General features: G+C 44.5%; 1 protein-coding gene across 1 annotated transcript; it reads left to right on the top strand.

The window, feature by feature from the left end:
- Window positions 1-2,928: 2,928 nt before the first annotated feature.
- Window positions 2,929-18,586, top strand: LOC117523010 (F-box only protein 28-like). The gene is made up of 4 exons (XM_034184426.1): window positions 2,929-3,187; window positions 14,094-14,203; window positions 17,213-17,351; window positions 18,326-18,586. Exons 1-4 carry the CDS (start codon window positions 3,011-3,013, stop codon window positions 18,584-18,586), a joined length of 687 nt encoding a protein of 228 aa, XP_034040317.1. The 5' UTR covers window positions 2,929-3,010.
- The last annotated feature ends 6,193 nt before the right edge of the window (window positions 18,587-24,779 follow it).

The following is a 24,779-nucleotide window of genomic DNA, read 5'->3' as shown; positions in this document are numbered from 1 at the left end:
AAAAAAAAAAAAACCTATTTTGTCATAAACCAATATAGAATAAACTTGTTATAGCCTGTCAAAGCGGGCACACAAAGTGCAAATTTGGTGACTTAACTAGCAAAATTTAAACATTTTTAATACAATGCCATATTTTTTTAATGCTTTCAAAATCTATGGGGGTAGTGTTAATAAAATGCAGTGTAACTTCTTATACTAGTAATTGCCCCTTTCTGGCTGTCTTCAGTTCAAGACTAAATTCTGCAAAAAATGATGTATCTCACATCTTTAAAACTGTCACCACAGGAACAAGGAAAGGTGAAATTCATACCGAAAAGTGCAGAATTTCCTATCAATTTTGTCACTGGACTTATGCAGCAACTTCTTGTAAGCGCCCATAATATCTGCTGAAATAAATTTTAAAAAGTTTTTTTCACACAAACCAAGCATAAAGACAATCTAAGGTTCAAAGAACAGAATTACTTGATTCAGTTTCAACACAGAACTTGGAATATGTGACACTTTGACACTTATTTTGTGGACATATTTTACTTAAAAACTCAATGAGAGACTCATATTTGGACAGTTTTGATACTTTTATCTGAACGAACACAGTTTTTTTTGCATAAAAAACACCCAAGGTTGTGTTCAAAAGTTAATTTTCATTTCCACCAGATTTTTTTTTTACACAAATGTCTACTAAATATGACTCAAACTTGTCATAAATAGAGATGATGACATCGTCCCTGTTTCTGAAACTCCAAATAAGAACAGACAAAGGAATAAAAAATAAATAAAGAAAGAAGCTGTGTTCTTCATCCAAAGAAGGCACAGTGTCCACAGAGTGTTGGAGGCCACAGAGAGGATCAAGTCAATGCATTGGTGTGACATACTTGTGTCCATGGTTGTGTGATGAATTTGTTCACATGCGGTTGATGGAGTTAAGTCAGGTGGCTCACGTGATGCAGGTTTCCCTCTGAACAAAAAAAAAAAAGCTCAGTAAATGTGTTTATTGTTAACCACATAAACACCTGTTAATTACATCTATCACACAGGGTGTTATTTTATATCTCAGACTCAGTTGGCAGTTGCACACGGTGCAGACTCATAAACTCATCAAACACGGCAAATAAGTCTATATTTTGCACACACTTTTCCAGGAACCATCACCTTATCGTGGTGGAGAGGTTTGCATGTTCCTATGAACCTGAGAGGTGTGTTGTTTGGAGCCTTCGTGCTCCTGGGTGACAAACTGTCCCATGACAAACTGGTCTCAGGCAAGGGGCCAGACTAAGAATGGTTCACAGTGACACCACGGAAAAATGAGGAAATGGAAATGTGTCCCAGCCCGGGCCCCCTGGCTGGAGCCAGGCCTGGACGACAGTGAGCACCTGCACCTGATGGCCAGGCTTGCCATGGAGCCCAAAAAGGCAATGTGGACTTTCCATCTCAACCCTGTGGGCTCACCACCCACAGGGAGAACTGCTAGAGTCAGGTGCGCTGTCCTATGGGTATCAGTGAAAGTAAAGGGCCTTGACGGACCAGACCCGGGCAGCAGGGGCCAGCTCTGGGACATTGGTGGTCAACGAAGCTGTCCAACTGAAGACAGAGTCCTCCAGGGTGTGTTATCTCTGAGGACTCCAGAGGCAGTTGCAAGGTACTGACAGACCCGAAGGGCAGCAGCCTCTGCTGTGGGGGAGGCAAAGCAGCAGGCATGGGAAGAGTTTGGAGCAACCATGGAGAAGGACTTCTGGTCTGCACCAAGGTGCTTCTGGAGGATCAGGAGGGGAAAACAAGGAACCATCCAAACTGTCTACAGTAAGGATGGGACTCTGTTGACCTCAACTGAGGATGTAATCCGCTCCTGGAAGGAACACTTTGAGGAACTCCTGAATCAGACTGGAGCACCTTCTATAGTAGGAGCAGAGCTGGTGGAAGTCACTGAGGTAGTCAAACAACTCTGCAATGGCAAAGCCCAGGGGATTGATGAGATCCGTCTACAAATGCTGAAGGCTCTGGGTGTGGAGGGACTGTCTTGGATGAGACGTCTCTTCAACATTGTGTTGAGGTCTTGGACAGTGCCTAAGGAGTGGCAAACCGGGGCGGTGGTCCCCATATTTGAAACGGGACCAGAGAGTGTGTGCCAATTACAGGGGCATCACACTACTCAGCCTCCCTGGTAAAGTCTACTCCAGGGTGCTGGAAAGAGGGTTCGGCCAATAGTCGAACCTCTGATTGAAGAGGAATAATGCAGGTTCCGTCCTGGTTGTGGAACAATTAACCAGCTCTTCACTCTCACAAGGATCCTGGAGGGTGCCTGGGGGTACGCCCATGCATTCTACATGTGTTTTGTGGACTTGGAGAAGGCGTATGACTGGGTACCCCGGGAGATACTGTGGGAGGTGCTGCAGGAGTATGGAGTGAGGAGATCTCTTCTCAGGACCATCCAATCTCTGTACTCACAAAGCGAGAGCTGTGTTCAGGTGCTCTGCAGTAAGTCAGACTCGTTTCTGGTGGGGTTTGGCCTCCACCAGGGCTGTGCCTTGTCACTAATCCTGTTTGTGATATTTATGGACAGGATATCGAGGTGTAGTTGGGGGGGGCGTCATAAAATGGTTTCATGTGCATTTTTACTTTTCTGTGAAATTATTGCTGTACTGTAGTGTTTTTCTACTTTTGGCAGCCGTGTTGGCCAACATCTTGAATTAGAGTATGATTGATCTAATTGAATTTGTATTTGTTTAAAAATGGCTATATACGAATTTTCATGCTTTTGTCACAAAATGCACAATATTACTGAGATCTGACTCTTATTTGAATTTTACGGCATATGTCAGGCTCCACTGGCGCTCCACGGGATCAATGTACCGTGTCGGCTTGTAAGCTGACAATAAACAGAAAGAGGAAGGAGGTGGCGGTGACGGTGGTTTTTCCTGCCAGCAGGTGGCGGTAATGCGCATCTTCTTTGTGCTCGCCGCCGCTAAGCTGCAGCGAAGAAGAAGCAGCGCGTGTCAGGGTGACACGGAGGAAGATGGCGGCCGTGGTGGACAGAGTTGATGTTAGCTCCTTGGACTCGGATTCGCCCAGACTCAGCACTCCTCCGCCGGACCAGCCGCACCAGAACAACCCGCTCCTCGGGCTGCCCATCGTGGCCATCGAGACCATTCTCAATTTTCTGTCTTACGACGAAATAAGCGTGCTGCGCTCGGTAAGAGCAAAAACAGGCTAACGTGGCTAATGCTAACTGTCTGCTGTCACATCTGGATTTAAAGTCTTTTTAAACATCTGGATTAAAAGTGTTTGTTCCAGCAAACTGCACAACACGTCATCACCGCTCATACGTGACGTCAGCATTGATCAGTTTGTGTCTTTAATGTGTCTTCCCACCTTCACTAGCTCCATCCTCCCTGTCTCCTTTGATTCTCGTACCCTTCCTCCTTTTTTCGCCCTCTCTCCTTCATTTTTCTTTCCTACATTTCGTCACCTACTTCTTTTCTTCCTTCATTCCTTCCACCTTTCTTATTCTTCATTTCCTTTGTTTCTGTTTTTCCAGCCTTCTTGCTTTGTTCCTTCCATCCTAATTTCCTTCCTTCCTTGCCACTCTCTCCCTCTCTCCTGTTATTTCTCCTGTTAATCTACTTTTTATTTTTTTACGTAATCTCTTCTTTTTATTACTTGATTAATGTAGTAGATGGCAGATTGATGATTATTTTAGAGATCTGGGAGTGGGTGGTTGCCATCCAGGACCCAAGCTGGTTCTGTGGTGTTGTGGATGTGGCAAAGTGCAGCATCAGCGCCTGATCCCAGTCCCAACTTTATTAATATGACAAAAAATTTACCCCAGTTACAGTTTGAAACCTTGTCATTTATATTTCAATATTAAATCATCTTCTCTTTAAAATGGTGTGTCCTCCACACTGGCACGGTTCTTGTGCACATATGAGAGAATGTAGGCTGAACTTTTTTAGTCTGTATGCGGCACTTTGTGTGTTTGCGTGCATGAGCAAATGAATGTCTGCGTACACTTGCATGAGAGCAACCCACATGCATCTCACACACACATACACCCCCACATCCCCGACGGGGCTTCTCTTTTTTTCCCCGTACAGGAAGCAGTACTGAATGTCAGAGCTGGTTGGTGCTCTGGTCTTTGGTCATTTAGCCCCTGGTTTCATTACCTGTCCCTCCCACACCTTAGATCATCTCTGGTGAGGTTTTTTCATTTCAGTTTGGTCCATGCTCTGATTACTGTCCTCCTTACAAAGCGCTGAGGCATGGTTTTTCTGGACTTCTCTGATTTGTTTTGTTTATTTGTATACCTGGTTATTAGAAAATGTTCACAAATAAAATGCATAAAAATATTAAGTTTATGCATTTCATAAAAATTTAACCCCAATGATGATGTTCCTAAATTGAAACCATTTAAAATAATTTGTAAAGTTGTCAGAAACCTGAGACATCTGGTTTGCACTGGGATGCACAACAGGGTTCTAGCTAGGACCATTTTAGTGCCAGGTAAATTATGTGATTGCGGCTCATAGTTGTAGGGGTTTTATACCACTAAAACATTATTGGCAAGCCCTATTTTAACTCATTTTGAATGGTTTTAGATGCATTGAAAGCAAGAATAATAAACCAAAAAATTCTATTTATGTTAAATGTTTGTAAGATCAATGTTGTTTTTGTAGGTTTATGTCTAAGTTAAATAATGTTGAAAATGTTAAAAACACATTAGCATTTAATGGACATAGCATTTACTCTCTTCTTCAAAAATGACACACAGTTGTTAATCCAGTGAAGCAGGCAGTTTTTCTGTCATCCTGACAGTTTTTCCCCCCAACATTTTTGGGTGGGATTGTGTGACATTTCTTTTTAAATAATATAACACTTAATTGCCTTGTTTGAACAAGAGCTGAACCTGGACTGATTTGTCAAACCTGCTCTTTTAAATGAAAAACTTTCTGAATCAGATTCAATTTAATCTTTCACTGACGCCGTGCTCCTCCTCCTCTCCACCCCTCCTCCTCCGCTCGCTCTCGCGCGCTCTCTCTCTCTCTCTCTCTCTCTCTCGCACTCCCCCTCCCTCGCTCATCACATCATCTGCTGTTTTTTGATCTCTGAGCTTTTTGAAAACACAAAGCCTTTTACCTGTAAAAGAAAGTGTAAATTTCTGAATATATCATCACAGAAGGACAGTAGAGAAGCTTAAATCTTTGACTGGACTGGGTTACTTGACGCGAAGACGTTTTGCTTCAAATCACAGAAGCTTCCTCAGCTAAAATTCTTGCTCTGGTAGTCAGACTTCTGTCTTGACTCTTGTAGAGAAGAATAAACAGAAGCCACAAAAGCTGGAGTTTTAAACCTAACCAGACTCCTCCTACCGAGAGGCAGACTGTTAAGGCTAGTGACTAAACAATAGCTCTAATTAGCACCTATTGTGCTTTAGTTAGCACCCTCCTAATGACAGGGCAGCTGTCCCTCCTAATGATGAAATTGACACCTCTCCTGATGGCTCCCTTGATGACTCTCCTGATGACGCGAATGACTCATTACCATGAACAAAAGATTGAAACTGATTTGACCTGAGTACCCCATTTTAAACAGGGGACAAAGCGTGTCTCAGACCCCCCTCCCCGGTTTAGGCTGGGTTTCAACTGTTTTACATAGAATGCCTCCTTGATCCCTCTCTCAAACCATTTCTTCTCTCTGATTTTAACTTCCTTGTCCTCAAACGTGTGGTTAGTGTCTTTAAGGTGGAGATGAACTGCAGACTGAGGTCCACTGGCGCCCTCTCTGCGGTGCTGGTATAGCCTTTTGTGTAAAGGTTGCTTAGTCTCACCTATGTAGTGTTCGTTACAGTTTTCCTGACGTCTGATAGAATACACTACATTGCTCTGTTTGTAACTAGGGATCCTGTCCTTAGGGTGAACTAATTTCTGTCTCAAGGTGTTAACCGGTTTAAAGTAAACTGGGATTTTGTGCTGTCTGAAGATCCTCTGTAGTTTCTCCCCTACTCCTGCTAAGTAAGGGAGAGACACTCCTCTTCTTCTTGTCTCTGTCTCCTGTCTATCTGGTCTCTTTGTTCTCTGGGACTTCTGCAGTGAACCAGTTTGCTGCGGGGAGAGGGGTGTTCTGAGCTGAGGTGACTCCATGGAGCTGTATATAAGAACTAGAGAGCGCAGTAGCGCTGAGCTGTGTGCCGACAAGGATTCGTGATCGCCATTTTAATTCCGGGCAAGTTAGTGATTTGCGTGCATAGAAGTTCACTTAGTCTCGTCAAGAAACAGGTGGAACATGCTGGAAAGCTGCGCATGTTGGCAAAGCCACAAACGGAGGAACAAGGGAGACAATATTTCCTTCCATAAGTAAGTGGTTTTGGTTCTTCTTGTCACTTTGTCCGTGATATTTGGATGATAAACAGCTGTATGTTTCCTGCCATACCTGTGTCGCCCGATGACACGGACCATTAACTCTTTACTTATGTCTAGTTGATATTTTCCACTGTTAGACCAATGTCTAGTTAAATACTTGTCGTTAGTGATTACAATTGTTCAAGACTGGGTATTTTTATTTATTTGCACCTTAAAATAATGAGATTATAATGACGCGCACTGTGCTGCTCACAGTCACACCCACACATCGAGATGTGTACCCACTAGAGCCCGACCGATATATCAGCCGGCTGATATTATTAGCCGATATAAGCCCTTTTCAAAGTACTCACTATCGGCCCAAATTTTGCCGATAGAATGCCGATAATTTCTCAGAAACAGAACAGTTACTGAAATAATGTTTGTGTCAGTAATGTAAAATGTCCTTACACCGTTTGTCCAGTAGATGGAGCTCTGACTCCATTCAACTGAGACCTGCTTACACCACTGCTTAAATGTGTTCATCACCGGCCCCCGTAGTTCGCCATCATACTGCCCTGATCGGCTGACAAAAGCATACAAGTAAGTTTGTAAGGATCTATATCCTTATCCTGAACCTATATCTAAGTTGTAGCAACAAGAGGTACAAGATCAGATGTATTTCACAACTCTTTTTAAGGATATGTATTTGCTAATTTAACAAAGGTTTAATTTTTGATTGCATTTTTTGAACTTGAAAATTCTTCTGTTATAAAGTTAATCAATATGAGGACAAAGCTTCAGCTTTTAGCTCATACCTTTTTTGTTAAGGGTCCAAAAATTAACATTTTATTCATTAAAAAAAAAACATCGGGTGATTTATCGGCTATCGGCATTTTTTTCATCCAAATATCGTTATCGGCATCGGCCTCAAAAAATCCATATCGGTCGGGCTCTAGTACCCACACCGACTTCATGAATGAAACTCAGTCAATAAAGGATAATTGTGTAAAAATATATATAAATGTATTGTAATGTTTTAGGAGCCGCGCTGTGTTGAACACAGCAGCAGCTCTGCCTGGCAGCGTAGCTTAACAGCGCAGATCTGTGTAACTTTAAACACTAATATTTGGGAATGTGTGAGTGTCCGAGTAAGTTTAATACTTTCCTGACATAATTTAATGTAATTTAATTTAACTGGCTTGATATCCAGGTCAAAATGGCATTTTAACACGTATTTTGCGAGCATTTTTCTGAGTGTTCAGTCGTGAATCTCCATTGAAAATGCATTGCAATCCGGGTACTTCATCAATATTTTGCCGGTTAGGAGACGTCATGTCGCTGTCCATGAAGGGACATTTTCATTTAGTGTGCAGCATTGGGAGTGTGGACTGTAGTACTCATATACAGCTCCATGGGTGACTCTCACTGCTGTTCATTAAGTTTGTGAGATGCCTGTTCTGTCGCTGATATTTGCAAAGCTGTTACTTGTTTATTTCAGCGGACGCACTGGGGGAAGGCAGATGCTCCGTCACATCCTGAATCAAACGTTTGAAAAAGCGCCACATTTAACAACGCAAGTATTTTTTTTTTAATCGGCGCAAAAAGACAAAATCAGTCAGGATGAGGTGATTTACCCAGACTGACTTCAAATATGAGTAAATTAACTATGTTTATTAATTTTTTTTGGTGGTTTTGTGTTGTTTTGTAAATGAAGAAAAGTACCAGTGACCGTCCTGAAAACGCTTCATGTATTCAGAGCAGGAGTGCCGTCTAGTGTTCAAGAGATGACCCATTATCATTTTTACACTTGGGTTTATATCGCGACCTGTACAGTTACCATGAAGGGATTCAGTTTATACTGTGATATGAGTTTTAGGTCATATCGTACAGCCCTACCGCTAACACCATGTCATGGCATGGCGTCAGTCAACTTAGTCTCTTTATTGCAGTATCACAAAAACTGTCTACCTTTTTTTTTTTTTTCTTTTTTCTAATTTGGCAAGGGTGTAATATGGGTCGTTGACATTGTTCCCATCTAAAAATCATATTTTTAGATTTGTTCGTTCGATTTGTTGTTTGGACATGGTGGCCATATTTATGTGGAAAACAACCATTTTGGGTTTTTGGACCCAATTTTCTCAAAAACTGTCTAAAATTTCTTTTAGTTTAACAAGGGCACAATATTGCTCATTAACATTGTTCCCATCCCAAAATTGTTTGCATAGATTTGTTCGTTTGGAAATGCCAGCTATTTTTATGCTGAAAATTGCCATTTTGCCTTGGGCATTCATTGAGCCTGTAACCCAGAGTGCCCTTGGCACTTGAGTTCTTCTAACGTCTTGGTTTAACAAATTTTAAGGCATAAAGTTCCTTATAATTGGGGAGGTGGTTGAGCTGATCCTGGCTCTCACTGTGTTGGTAACTCAGTCCGCTCGATGTGGCTGCTCGCTGCTGTTGCTGTGTCTCATTTTGAGTATTTTATTACAAACACCTGGAATAATATTTCTTGTGTGGTGAATAGGGATGGGTATTGACAAGATTTTATTGATGTCGATGCCATTATCTATTCCACTTAGCGATCCGATTGGTTATCGATTCCCTTGTGAACCTCTTGTGAATTTTCTGTGTACTAAAAGTAGGCGTTACAGGTTTTCTATGTCGGGAACATTTTATTGAGTCTTAAAGTAAAATTGAATTTGGTCACTGGATCCTTGATCTCTGGACATAAATAGAAATGAACAAAATCTGTAGTTTTTGTCAAAAGCATTTCCTTTCAGTTACAAATGAGACACGTCAAGATCAATGTTTTATGAAGAATAAAGGATGTCTCATTTTTGGGAGAAGAAAACCCATTTTTGGTCGGTTGTAGTTTGTATTTCAGCGTTTGGAAAGAGGTGTCATTTGACTTAAAATGGGGATTTGCTTTGAAGTTATTAATTCCCACTAGAATCTGTCATTCTAACTTTACTCTGCACAGAGCCGCGCAGTGTTTGGAGCTGTGCAGTTACTACCACAAAACAGAGGATGTCATTATTATTATTTCCTCTACCTGATGGACATCTTAAAACAGGGGTGCCCAAGTTCAGTCCTCGAGATCTACCTTCCGATGAAAGGCTGAATATGTCTTGGACTTTATTTACGTCAGTTATGAAGAAATACAAACAGTATGACACTCTGTGGTAAATCTGTGTGGAGTAGACAGTTCTCAAAAACTGAGTGTCTGTGCAAGAAGGAGAAGAGTGAGGAAAGCCACCAAGACACCCAGACGACCCAGAAAAAGTTTTAGGCTTCTGTGGCTGTGATTGAAGAAATTGTGCACAGTGCAAATTCCGCGTTTTGTATCTGCAGTTATACAGCTTCATGATGAAGTGGTACAGAGGAGGTTCTTCATTCACTAAAACATCAAATCTAGGCTTGCATCTCAAATGAACCTTCGGGCAAATTATAGGTGAACTTTCAGGTCTTCTTTTTAAGAAAATCCTCCTCTGTACCACTTCATCATTCAGTGACTTGGAAATGTTCATGTATCCATCCCCTTACTTGTCTGAAGAAAACTGGCAATTAAACTGATTATTTAAAGGTATTTACCAAAGGGGCTGATTACTTATACAACCCATCATCTTGGCTTTTATATTTTTATCCATCCATCCATTTTCTTCCACTTTATCCAGAGTCGGGTCGCGGGGGCAGCAGCTCAAGCAAAGCCGCCCAGACCTCCCGATCCCCACACACCTCCCCCAGCTCCTCCGGGGGAACCCCAAGGCGTTCCCAAGGGAGCCGAGAGATGTAGTCCCTCCAGCGTGTCCTGGGTCTTCCCCGGGGCCTCCTCCCAGTGGGACGTGCCCGGAACACCTCTCCAGCGAGGCGTCCAGGGGGCATCCGGAAAAGATGCCCGAGCCACCTCAGCTGACTCCTTTCAACGTGGAGGAGCAGCGGCTCGACTCCGAGCTCCTCCCGAGTGACGGAGCTCCTCACACTATCTCTAAGGGAGCGCCCAGCCACCCTGCGGAGGAAACTCATCTCGGCCGCTTGTACTCGCGATCTCGTTCTTTCTGTCATGAGCCAAATCTCATGACCATAGGTGAGGATCGGAACGTAGATCGATCGGTAAATCGAGAGCTTTGCCCCCCTACTCAGGTCTCTCTTCACCACGACGGTCCGATACAGTGACCGCATCACTGCAGATGCTGCACCGATCCGTCTATCGATCTCACGCTCCATCCGTCCCTCACTCGTGAACAAGACCCCGAGATACTTAAACTCCTCCACTTTAGGAAAGGACACTCCACCGACCTGAAGAGGGCAAAGCACCTTTTTCCGGTCGAGAACCATGACCTCGGATTTAGAGGTGCTGATTTTCATCTTGACGCTTCACACTCGGCTGCAAACCGCCCCAGTGCACGCTGAAGGTCCTGATTTGACGAAGCCAACAGAACTACATCGTCCGCAAACAGCAGAGACGAGATTCTGTGGTTTCCAAACCAGACCCCCTCTACACCCTGGCTGCGCCTAGAAATTCTGTCCATAAAAATAATGAACAGAACCGGTGACAAAGGGCAGCCCTGGCAGAGGCCAACGTGTACTGGAAACAGGTTTGACTTACTACCGGCAATGCAAACCAAGCTCCTGCTGCGGTCGTACAGGGACCAGATAGCCCTTAGCAAAGGACCCCATACTCCCGGAGCACTCCCCACAGGGTGCCCCGAGGGATACGGTCGACGCCTTCTCCAGATCCACAAAACACATGTGGACTGGTTGGGCGAACTCCCATGAACCCTCGAGCACCCGATGGAGCGTGTAGAGCTGGTCCAGTGTGCCGCGACCAGGACGAAAACCACACTGCTCCTCCTGAATCCGAGGTTCGACCATCGGTCGAATTCTCCTCTCCAGTACTCTGGAATAGACCTTACCGGGGAGGCTGAAGCGTGTGATCCCCCTATAGTTGGAACACACCCTCCGGTCCCCCTTCTTAAACAGAGGGACCACCACCCCGGTCTGCCAATCCAGAGGCACTATCCCCGATCGCCACGCGATGTTGCAGAGGCGTGTCAGCCAAGACAGCCCCACAACATCCAGAGACTTAAGGTACTTAGGACGGATTTCATCCACCCCAGGAGCCTTGCCACCGAGGAGCTTTCTAACCACCTTGGTGACTTTGGCCTGGGTAATGGATGAGTCCACTTCTGAGTCCCCAGTCTCTGCTTCCTCTTCGGAAGACGTGACAATGGGATTGAGGAGATCCTCGAAGTACTCCTTCCACCGCCCGACAACATCCCCAGTCAGGGTCAGCAGCTCCCCACCCGCACCGTAAACAGTGCTGGTGGAGAGCTGCTTCCGCCTCCTGAGGCGTCGGACGGTTTGCCAGACTCTCTTCGAGGCCGACCGATAGTCCTCCTCCATAGCCTCCCCGAACTCCTCCCAGACCCGAGTTTTTGCCTCTGTGACCGCATGGGCTGCGGCACGCTTGGCCTGCCGGTACCTGTCAGCTGCCTCTGGGGTCCCACCTACCAACAAAGATAAGTAGGACTCCTCCTTCAGCTTGACGGCATCCCTTACTTCCGGTGTCCACCACCGGGTTCAGGGATTGCTGCCGCGACAGGCACCAGAGACCTTGCGACCACAGCTACGAGCAGCCGCATCGACAATGGAGGTGGAGAACATGGTCCACTCGGACTCCATGTCTCCAACCTCCCCCGGGATCTGGGAGAAGCTCTCCTGGAGGTGGGAGTTGAAGACCTTGCTGACAGAGGGTTCCGCCAGTCGTTCCCAGCAGACCCTCACGATACGTTTGGGCCTGCCAGGTCTGACAGGCTTCCTACCCTCCCAGCGGATCCAACTCACCACCAGGTGGTGATCAGTCGACAGCTCTGCCCCTCTCTTCACTCGAGTGTCCGAGACACGTGGCCGAAGGTCAGATGATACGACTACAAAGTCGATCATCGACCTCCGGCTCAGGGTGTCCTGGTGCCACGTGCACGTATGGACACCCTTGTGCTCGAACATGGTGTTCATGATGGACAAACTGTGACTAGCACAGAAGTCCAACAACTGAACACCACTCGGGTTCAGGTCGGGGAGGCCGTGCTTCCTGATCACCCCCCTCCAGGTCTCACTGTCGCCGCCCACGTGGGCGTTGAAATCCCCCAGGAGAACAATGGAGTCCCCAGTCGGAGCGCTATCTAGTACCCCTCCCAGGGACTCCAGGAAGGTCGGGTACTCTGCACTGCTGCTCGGCCCATAGGCCGAGACAACAGTGAGAGACCTGTCCCCGACCCGAAGGCATAGGGACGCGACCCTCTCGTTCACCGGAGTGAACTCCAACACTTGGCGACTGAGATGGGGAGCAATAAGCAATGCGACCCCAGCTCTCCGCCTCTCCCCGTGGGCGACGCAAGAAAAATGAAGCGTCCAGCCCCTCTCCAGGAGTTGGGTACCAGAGCCCAAGCTGTGCGTGGAGGTGAGCCTGACTATCTCTAGTCGGTATCTCTCAACCTCCCGCACAAGCTCAGGCTCCTTCCCCCCCTCGCGAGGTGACATTCCACGTCCCAACAGCCAGGGGCTGTGAGCATGGACCGGGCCGCCGGGCCACCCGCCCTCGACCGCCACCCAATCCTCTCTGCACCCGACCTCCATGGCCCCCTCTGCAGGTGGTGAACCCACAGGAGGGTGGGCCCACGTCACTCTTTCGGGCTGAGCCTGGCCGGGCCCCATGGGCTAAGGCCCGACCACCAGGCGCTCGCGCGCGAGCCCCAACCCCAGGCCTGGCTCCAGGGTGGGACCCCGGCTCCACCATACCGGGCGACGTCTCATTCCTTGATCTTTTACTCGTCATGGAGGTTCTGAACTGCCCTTAGTCTGACCCGTCACCTAGGACCTGTTTGCCTTGGGAGACCCTACAGGGAACACAAAGCCCCCGACAACATAGCTCCTAGGATCATCTGGGTACGCAAACTCCCCCACCACGATAAGGTGGCAGCTAGAGGGGGAGTTTTATATTTTTAATTAATTTATATCAGGTTGTAGAGATTTACTTTCAGTTTGAGTTCAAGAAAGATAATTTTAGAAAATTTTATATTGAGAAGCCTGGTTTACTTTTTTATTTGAAATGCCATAAACAAATTAAAATGTGTGAAATACCAAGAGGCTGAATACTTTTACAAGCCACTGTATGTCATACGTCATAGAATCCCATGGACGTCGACCTTGTTTGACCTTTACTTTGCAAACCAAGCATTTAACACAGTCAAATCTATTCCTTTTGTTAATGCTATTACTTCTACCAATAATGTGCATCACTTTCTACCTAAATTGCAGCCACTTTAACTTGTGGTCCCTGTACAAACTGATTGTCACCATTCTTAAAGTTTTTACCCCATAACTCCATTCTTATTGTTCTTACTACAGCGTTTTCAGGCTGTTTGAGTGTTAGGACACCAGCACTTTGAAAGAAAATGAGATTTCTGTCTTGTCCACACAGTAAAGACATAACATACTGATGACATCATCAAAAAAAGTTTAAACATTCAATGGTTGGAGGAAAAGGACTAAAGATTATCTTTCGGACTCCGTGAGGAAGCTGTATCATCATAATTATTATGATGATAACCGCCACAGTGGTGGTGCTCCACAGCTAGCTACCCCCCCCAACCCATGCAGGCCAAGGCTCTGAACCAGGAATTGGGCCAGCACCAGGACCCAGGGGCTCTTCTGTTTCAGAGCTACCCAGACTCCTAACAGAACTGTGTGTGTGTTTTGTTGTAGGTGTGTAAGCGCATGGACATGATCTGTCAGCGTGTCCTGAATCAAGGCTTCCTGAAGGTGGAGCGTTACCACAGCCTGTGTCAGAGACAAGTCAAAGCCCAGCTGCCCAGGTGAGTGGCACCAGAAACTGTTCACAGTGATGACATCACAGACACTTACAGCAGCACGCCTCTCTGGACCAGACAGCACTTTCTGCTGAAGAGTCTGAGTGGACCTTGTGGTGGGTTCTTCATCGGTCTTTCTGGTGCACCGATCTTGCATCATATGCATGTTTGGTTGTTATTTGGCTGTTTTGCGATGTGGCTGAAACTGATACTCTTAACATACACTTAACATAAGAAACAGAGTGTAAGTTGACTTCATTCAATAATGACTTTTTTCATTGCTACAGCAATTTAATGGTCATATTGAAGCATTGATTCACACCTTGAATATATAGATAGAAATGAATATCCGTTAGAAACGCAACTTCATACAATAAGTAAAACTGAACCAGTAAAATAAATGTTCTGTGCACAGATCTGTGCAAATGTGCCAGACGTGATTTGTCATAACATCACTGAGTGTAATATATTAGATAATGATGACAGTGAAGATTCTGATGAGGACGGCAGCGACGAGGAAATGAACTGATCACCTTTTGCTTATTTAATAATAAAATCCATAAATACTGATGAAAGTATTTATTAAAGTCAGTTTCGTGCTTTCTGTGTTATTTTGATTTTATTCATTTTTAAACAACATGCTTGATTCATGTTGACATTTTGGGACAGCTGTTCTCACTAACGGTCAAAGGTCATGTTTGTAGAATACAGTATGTTGTTTGAGGGTACTGTAGGTTTTCATTTGCCAACATTTTCACACCCACCCCAGACATAGGTCATGGTCTTAAAAGTCCAAAGGGATATTGATTACATTGCCAGTGGTATATTGGTGTAACTTGGTAATGTGCATATTATGTCATTTGAGTTTGGCCCATTTTACCAGAGTTATGGTCCTTGATTAACAAACCTGGGTACGGCAGTTCATGAGTTGGTGTCTGCATTCTGAAATTCAACCCCTCTGTCATTTTTAGGAGGAATTCATGAAACTTGGTATAGGTTGGTAATACGAGCAAGTGGCACCAGCTTGCTCATGGTACAAGGAGTCCCAACAGGAAGTGCCAAATTTTGAACCCACAGTGAAACAGGAAATTGTCAAATGTTGAACACTTCCTGGAGCTACAGCAAAGGATATTAACCTGTTTTCCATTGTGTTGTTTTTGTGCTGGTATGTTTATCCTCTCTAAAGTTTTTTGTGTAACTTCATTGTTTGTCATAATTTTTAAGAAGATTTAAAAAAGAGAGAGAGATCTTGTGTGAATTCAGTGCAACAGTCCACAAATGCTGAATGTTGAGTCGACACTGAATCCCAGTAAGGCTAAAGTGGAGAGGGAGCGTGCACCTTGACAATGCATGAGGGTCAGCCAGTGACTATTCAGTGTGTAAATTGTATGAAGCTTTTAGCCAGGCTGATGCTGCCCAGAAGCATTTACTGAAAAATAAAGTCTGAAGGACCTGAATGAGATGGTGAGATGCTGAGAGCTTTGTGTGTTCATGTCTGCGATATGTTCCCATGGGATAAAAAGCTTTTTAACCTACCATCCCTGGTTCTCAAGACCAGCACCTAAGTGGCTCTACTCTACTCTTTTCTACTCTCCTATTTTACTCTTCCTTTTTAGATATTTAGATATACCTTTGTATACTGGCATAGTTCCACCTTAGAATTGGAATATAATATATAAGATATACCTTACTGAATTTTTATGTACATATTGCACATATTGTCATATTGTTTGAGTTGGGCCCATTTTACCAGTTTTCACTGGTAAAAGGCTAAGGAGGAGCTACTTTGTTCATTATTTTACCAACTTTAAAGATTTCAATTCAGTTTTGAAGAAATGGTGCTTGGAGCCTCCGACACAAACTTTTTCAATCAATCAATCAATTTTTTTTATATAGCGCCAAATCACAACAAACAGTTGCCCCAAGGCGCTTTATATTGTAAGGCAAGGCCATACAATACTTATGTAAAACCCCAACGGTCAAAACGACCCCCTGTGAGCAGCACTTGGCTACAGTGGGAAGGAAAAACTCCCTTTTAACAGGAAGAAACCTCCAGCAGAACCAGGCTCAGGGAGGGGCAGTCTTCTGCTGGGACTGGTTGGGGCTGAGGGAGAGAACCAGGAAAAAGACATGCTGTGGAGGGGAGCAGAGATTGATCACTAATGATTAAATGCAGAGTGGTGCATACAGAGCAAAAAGAGAAAGAACAGTGCATCATGGGAACCCCCCAGCAGTTTACGTCTATAGCAGCATAACTAAGGGATGGTTCAGGGTCACCTGATCCAGCCCTAACTATAAGCTTTAGCAAAAAAGAAAGTTTTAAGCTAATCTTAAATGTAGAGAGGGTGTCTGTCTCCCTGATCTGAATTGGGAGCTGGTTCCACAGGAGAGGAGCCTGAAAGCTGAAGGCTCTGCCTCCCATTCTACTCTTACAAACCCTAAGTAATGTTAACTTCCAGTGTTTAATTAAACATATGTTTAAAGGTCATTCAGTGAAATTTTGGCCATTGGACAAGTGAGGTTGTGCTTAGTCAGCTGTTACTGTTGAGCCCTGTACAAGCGTTTTGGGGGGGGTGTAACTCCTCTGACTTGACTTTCCTCCGACACCAGGGGTCAGTAGCGCTGCAGCTGCCCTGCATGTTTTCATGCTCTCTCTGTTCCTCTCTCTGATCACCAGCATGGAAACACCAGATGGGAGATGTGCAAACCTGCAGAATATATTCATTTATTTATTTATTTTGGTAAAAATGTGACTGTCTCTGATTATTTTCATCACTTTCATTTTCTTGCGCCTTTTGTCTTTTTTTTTTTTTCTTTCTCCCCATCACATCTCATTTTGCTATGAATGTTGTTCTGCAGAAATCTGTGTGTTACAACATCATGTGTGGTTTAACTTTTGTTTTTGAGCTGGTGAGAAGATGTAACTGAGCTAAATTGTCAAACGTTCAGATGTTAGGAGAGGACTGTGTCGACATGCAGGGATCCTGCTCTTACCCAGATGTTGAATGTTTCCAGGCGAGAGTCGGAGAGGAGAAACCATTCGCTGGCTCGCCATGCCGATATCCTGGCTGCCGTGGAAACGCGCCTTTCCTTGCTCAACATGACCTTCATGAAATACGTCGACTCCAATCTCTGCTGCTTCATCCCTGGAAAGGTTAGTCGGTCTGATGTTTTAGGAACACCTGTCCTCGTTTACTGCTTCCCTGCCTATGGATGGAATGGAAGGCTTTTGAAGAGAAGTGTAGAATACATGATGGAACACAGTAGACCTGAGCAGTCCACTACAATGGGTGGGTAACAGCTTGTCTGTAGACGTACATCACCGTCAGCAGGACTCGTGTCACTTTCCCTGGTTTCTTACTCTGAGAAAAAATAAAAAGATGATTAATGAATGTTGGTTGCAGGTCAACTGCAACAAAGTGAACTTGATTTTCAGCCCTCAAAATTCATCACTTATGATGTACACATACTGGATCTCAAGAAACAACCCACAGGTTGGGAGCCCCCCCCCCCCATCTACAACTTGCACGTGTGATGGATGTAAAACTCTTAGGTCGAAACTTTAAACCAGGTCTCAGACACTTCCAAACAGATAACACAGACAAACACTTGATAACTAACATAAAATAAGGAATTATCACAGATATTATCTAAAAATACAGTACACTAAGTATTCACAGCTTTTGCTCAGTACTTTGTTGATGCACCTTTGGCAGCAGTTACAGCCTCAAGTCTTCTTGAATGTGATGCCACACCCACTGATCCACTGCGTCCACATTCCTGTTTGTTCTGTTTCCTGCTGCACAAAGTATTGTTTGAGTATCGCTGCTGTTGTGTAGTCGTCACACCACAGGACACATTTAAAAAGTCACTCTAGAATGTTTCTGTGGCTCAGCCTAAAACAATTTCTAAACTTGCAGAATTGTTGTTTTCCATGACCAATATAAAATAGAAACCCATCTGATGCACAGTTCGCCACACCACATGTTCTTGTGGGTTTAAGTTGAGGGATTAAAAAAACAGACCAACTGAGAGTGCTGATGGAGAAGTATAAATATGACACTGAGCGTTTCTGAGTTTCAGACACATTGAGATGTGGTTGGTCATGGCGCTCTCCTGTCTTGTCAGGTGATTGATGAGATTTACCGTGTGCTGCGTTACGTGAACTCCACTCGGGCTCCTCAGCGGGCTCACGAGGTTCTGCAGGAGTTGAGGGACATCTCCTCCATGGCCATGGAGTACTTTGATGAGAAGATCGTCCCCATCCTGAAGAAGAAGTTGCCGGGAGCCGACCTGTCCGGGCGCCTCATTGGCTCTGCACCAGGTAATGGGCGTGTGCTTTTTCAGACGAACAAAGATCTGAGTCACAGCTTCAAAAAGGTTCAGTGAGTGCAGCTGTGGTCCTGACCCACGTGCAGGTAATCAGTATACAATAACAAGTGCCATCGCCAAGTTCCCATGTGGATTAGAGTTTGTAACACTGACCTGTGGTCAGATTTTGACAAGATTTCAACTCTGTCCGGGGCTGAAATGATTTGTTGCGTAACTCGAATAATTCGATTACAAAAAATGTTTGAGGTAAATTCTGTGCCTTGAAGCTCCGTTTAATGCTGTAGTACATATGTCAGGCCTGTGTGTGGAGCTGTAACGTCCCCGGAAAAAAAAACAGAACAACACTAGAGCATGCGCATATGTTGTGTTAGAGCTAATCAATGTAGCACCAAAGCTACAGCTTTCCAACACGACACACAGAGTAAAATAAAGCTTTTTAAGAGAGAGAGGCTCCAGGCTGATCATCTGAAACAGACTGACTGCACATTTAAAGTGAAGCAGTGTGTTTGTCTATTTTAGAAAACACACTGTTTGGTCCGCTGGCTGCTCTCCGCCCGGCTGGGTGCCCGCAGTCGAAGTCTGCTGTTCGTCCTGCGCCGGCTGCTGTCTCTCTGTCACAGTCACAGCTCCGTCCTTGTTCACACGGGCAAACGGTCTGAAAGAAGATCCTCTCAGCAGACGTCCACTCTTCCTTCTCTGTTTTGCTCAGACTTGCACTGTTTTGCTTTTTAATTTTCGCTTTTTTGGGCAACACACAAGACTTCACAAACACAGTAACTTAAATAAAATAATAAAAAAAAACACCTGACTGTGAGGCTGCATGTTCAGCCTCCAGCTGAAGTGCATCTGCTGAATTGCAGAGAAAGAAGGATAAAAAAAATTAATGCAGGCACCCAGTTCACCAACCCAAAAAAAAAAAAAAAAATCCAAAATGGTAAAAAAAAATTTTACAAGGGGGGGGGACAAAATCAGAAAACCACATCCCATCGTCATTTCATCAAAATGTCAAGACTTTGGCCAAACCGTGGTCAGGTGAATAGACTATTGTGCCTTATTCAGCTGACGATCAGGCGAATAGACATTTTGACACAGCTTTGTGTCCCTGGCTGCCGGGCGAATAGACTCGGCCCTCTGTGTGTGCACTTTAAGTCAAGATTTCGTCGACAGGGCGCAGAGCGGATTTATCAGTGTGGTTTTTGTGGAAAAGCTGCACTCCAAAGCTCAGTTTTTCACAGGCTGTGCTCACGTTCACGTGCAGCCTGACTGAATGAGGATCACACCGACCGCCTGCACTTACAGTCCGGTGTCAGGGAGTGCTGAGCTCCTGACACCGGGAAAGATCCAAAACTTGTATCTTTAGGGGAGGTGATGGTCTAGTGGTTAAGTGTTGGGTTTGAGACCAGAGGATCCTCGGTTCAAATCCCAGCCTGACCGGAAAATCACTAAGGGGCACTTGGGCAAGGTCCAGTCCTTAATGTGTGGTGGGCGATTTGCATGGCAACAGCCTGACATCAGGGTCAGTGTGAGGCGTTATTGTAAAGCGCTCTGAGCGTCTGATGCAGATGGAAAAGCGCAATATAAATGCAGACCATTTACTTGTAAAGATGTGAAAAAATAATTACCCAGGAAAACAGGAAGGGATACACTAAATTTAACAGTCTGTGTGATGACACAGTGACATTGTGCCATTGCTTAGGGAGAGCCCTGGACTGTTGATGTTGTTAAAAATGCAAAAGTACTTTTTATGCAATTACTTGATTAATCACCAGAATAACCAGTAGAATACTCCATTACTAAAATAATCAATAGCTGCAGCCCTAACTCTCCCTTCTTCAAAAGTAAAAATCAAGTAAGTTAAACATTAAATTTGAGGTGAAGAAAAAAATGAATGTTTTTTTGTAAAAGCAGCAGGAGATCTCTGACATATCAATCAATCAATCAATCAATTTTTTTATATAGCGCCAAATCACAACAAACAGTTGCCCCAAGGCGGTTTATATTGTAAGGCAAGGCCATACATAATTATGTAAAACCCCAACGGTCAAAACGACCCCCTGTGAGCAAGCACTTGGCTACAGTGGGAAGGAAAAACTCCCTTTTAACAGGAAGAAACCTCCAGCAGAACCAGGCTCAGGGAGGGGCAGTCTTCTGCTGGGACTGGTTGGGGCTGAGGGAGAGAACCAGGAAAAAGACATGCTGTGGAGGGGAGCAGAGATCGATCACTAATGATTAAATGCAGAGTGGTGCATACAGAGCAAAAAGAGAAAGAAACAGTGCATCATGGGAACCCCCCAGCAGTCTACGTCTATAGCAGCAAACTAAGGGATGGTTCAGGGTCACCTGATCCAGCCCTAACTATAAGCTTTAGCAAAAAGGAAAGTTTTAAGCCTAATCTTAAAAGTAGAGAGGGTGTCTGTCTCCCTGATCTGAATTGGGAGCTGGTTCCACAGGAGAGGAGCCTGAAAGCTGAAGGCTCTGCCTCCCATTCTACTCTTACAAACCCTAGGAACTACAAGTAAGCCTGCAGTCTGAGAGCGAAGCGCTCTATTGGGGTGATATGGTACTACGAGGTCCCTAAGATAAGATGGGACCTGATTATTCAAAACCTTATAAGTAAGAAGAAGAATTTTAAATTCTATTCTAGAATTAACAGGAAGCCAATGAAGAGAGGCCAATATAGGTGAGATATGCTCTCTCCTTCTAGTCCCCGTCAGTACTCTAGCTGCAGCATTTGAATTAACTGAAGGCTTTTTAGGGAACTTTTAGGACAACCTGATAATAATGAATTACAATAGTCCAGCCTAGAGGAAATAAATGCATGAATTAGTTTTTCAGCATCACTCTGAGACAAGACCTTTCTGATTTTAGAGATATTGCGTAAATGCAAAAAGCAGTCCTACATATTTGTTTAATATGCGCTTTGAATGACATATCCTGATCAAAAATGACTCCAAGATTTCTCACAGTATTACTAGAGGTCAGGGTAATGCCATCCAGAGTAAGGATCTGGTTAGACACCATGTTTCTAAGATTTGTGGGGCCAAGTACAATAACTTCAGTTTTATCTGAGTTTAAAAGCAGGAAATTAGAGGTCATCCATGTCTTTATGTCTGTAAGACAATCCTGCAGTTTAGCTAATTGGTGTGTGCCTCTGGCTTCATGGATAGATAAAGCTGGGTATCATCTGCGTAACAGTGAAAATTTAAGCAATACCGTCTAATAATACTGCCTAAGGGAAGCATATATAAAGTGAATAAAATTGGTCCTAGCACAGAACATCAGATGCTCAAAGTGCTTTACAATTATGCCTCACATTCACCCCGATGTCAGGTGCTGCCCTACAAGACGCTCACGACACCCGGGAGCAATAGGGGATTAAAAGCCTTGCCCAAGGGCCCTGAGTGATTTTCCAGTCAGGCGGGGATTTGAACCCATGATCTTCTGGACTCAAGCCCAACACCTTAGCCACTAGACCAAAAACAAGCACATTACTGTTTAACATTCACGTTTTAAGTAAAAAAAAAAAAAAAAACCTATTTTGTCATAAACCAATATAGAATAAACTTGTTATAGCCTGTCAAAGCGGGCACACAAAGTGCAAATTTGGTGACTTAACTAGCAAAATTTAAACATTTTTAATACAATGCCATATTTTTTTAATGCTTTCAAAATCTATGGGGGTAGTGTTAATAAATGCAGTGTAACTTCTTATACTAGTAATTGCCCCTTTCTGGCTGTCTTCAGTTCAAGACTAAATTCTGCAAAAAATGATGTATCTCACATCTTTAAAACTGTCACCACAGGAACAAGGAAAGGTGAAATTCATACCGAAAAGTGCAGAATTTCCTATCAATTTTGTCACTGGACTTATGCAGCAACTTCTTGTAAGCGCCCATAATATCTGCTGAAATAAATTTTAAAAAGTTTTTTTCACACAAACCAAGCATAAAGACAATCTAAGGTTCAAAGAACAGAATTACTTGATTCAGTTTCAACACAGAACTTGGAATATGTGACACTTTGACACTTATTTTGTGGACTATTTTACTTAAAAACTCAATGAGAGACTCATATTTGGACAGTTTTGATACTTTTATCTGAACGAACACAGTTTTTTTTGCATAAAAAACACCCAAGGTTGTGTTCAAAAGTAATTTTCATTTCCACCAGATTTTTTTTTTACACAAATGTCTACTAAATATGACTCAAACTTGTCATAAATAGAGATGATGACATCGTCCCTGTTTCTGAAACTCCAAATAAGAACAGACAAAGGAATAAAAAATAAATAAAGAAAGAAGCTGTGTTCTTCATCCAAAGAAGGCACAGTGTCCACAGAGTGTTGGAGGCCACAGAGAGGATCAAGTCAATGCATTGGTGTGACATACTTGTGTCCATGGTTGTGTGATGAATTTGTTCACATGCGGTTGATGGAGTTAAGTCAGGTGGCTCACGTGATGCAGGTTTCCCTCTGAACAAAAAAAAAAAAGCTCAGTAAATGTGTTTATTGTTAACCACATAAACACCTGTTAATTACATCTATCACACAGGGTGTTATTTTATATCTCAGACTCAGTTGGCAGTTGCACACGGTGCAGACTCATAAACTCATCAAACACGGCAAATAAGTCTATATTTTGCACACACTTTTCCAGGAACCATCACCTTATCGTGGTGGAGAGGTTTGCATGTTCCTATGAACCTGAGAGGTGTGTTGTTTGGAGCCTTCGTGCTCCTGGGTGACAACTGTCCCATGACAAACTGGTCTCAGGCAAGGGGCCAGACTAAGAATGGTTCACAGTGACACCACGGAAAAATGAGGAAATGGAAATGTGTCCCAGCCGGGCCCCCTGGCTGGAGCCAGGCCTGGACGACAGTGAGCACCTGCACCTGATGGCCAGGCTTGCCATGGAGCCCAAAAAGGCAATGTGGACTTTCCATCTCAACCCTGTGGGCTCACCACCCACAGGGAGAACTGCTAGAGTCAGGTGCGCTGTCCTATGGGTATCAGTGAAAGTAAAGGGCCTTGACGGACCAGACCCGGCAGCAGGGGCCAGCTCTGGGACATTGGTGGTCAACGAAGCTGTCCAACTGAAGACAGAGTCCTCCAGGGTGTGTTATCTCTGAGGACTCCAGAGGCAGTTGCAAGGTACTGACAGACCCGAAGGGCAGCAGCCTCTGCTGTGGGGGAGGCAAAGCAGCAGGCATGGGAAGAGTTTGGAGCAACCATGGAGAAGGACTTCTGGTCTGCACCAAGGTGCTTCTGGAGGATCAGGAGGGGAAAACAAGGAACCATCCAAACTGTCTACAGTAAGGATGGGACTCTGTTGACCTCAACTGAGGATGTAATCCGCTCCTGGAAGGAACACTTTGAGGAACTCCTGAATCAGACTGGAGCACCTTCTATAGTAGGAGCAGAGCTGGTGGAAGTCACTGAGGTAGTCAAACAACTCTGCAATGGCAAAGCCCAGGGGATTGATGAGATCCGTCTACAAATGCTGAAGGCTCTGGGTGTGGAGGGACTGTCTTGGATGAGACGTCTCTTCAACATTGTGTTGAGGTCTTGGACAGTGCCTAAGGAGTGGCAAACCGGGGCGGTGGTCCCCATATTTGAAACGGGACCAGAGAGTGTGTGCCAATTACAGGGGCATCACACTACTCAGCCTCCCTGGTAAAGTCTACTCCAGGGTGCTGGAAAGAGGGTTCGGCCAATAGTCGAACCTCTGATTGAAGAGGAATATGCAGGTTCCGTCCTGGTTGTGGAACAATTAACCAGCTCTTCACTCTCACAAGGATCCTGGAGGGTGCCTGGGGGTACGCCCATGCATTCTACATGTGTTTTGTGGACTTGGAGAAGGCGTATGACTGGGTACCCCGGGAGATACTGTGGGAGGTGCTGCAGGAGTATGGAGTGAGGAGATCTCTTCTCAGGACCATCCAATCTCTGTACTCACAAAGCGAGAGCTGTGTTCAGGTGCTCTGCAGTAAGTCAGACTCGTTTCTGGTGGGGTTTGGCCTCCACCAGGGCTGTGCCTTGTCACTAATCCTGTTGTGATATTTATGGACAGGATATCGAGGTGTAGTTGGGGGGGGCGTCATAAAATGGTTTCATGTGCATTTTTACTTTTCTGTGAAATTATTGCTGTACTGTAGTGTTTTCTACTTTGGCAGCCGTGTTGGCCAACATCTTGAATTAGAGTATGATTGATCTAATTGAATTTGTATTTGTTTAAAAATGGCTATATACGAA

The sequence above is a fragment of the Thalassophryne amazonica genome, chromosome 13, assembly GCF_902500255.1.
Source record: "Thalassophryne amazonica chromosome 13, fThaAma1.1, whole genome shotgun sequence".
NCBI lineage: Eukaryota > Metazoa > Chordata > Actinopteri > Batrachoidiformes > Batrachoididae > Thalassophryne > Thalassophryne amazonica.
Note: the sequence above shows the minus strand (reverse complement) of the source record. Positions and strands in the feature narration are given on the sequence as shown.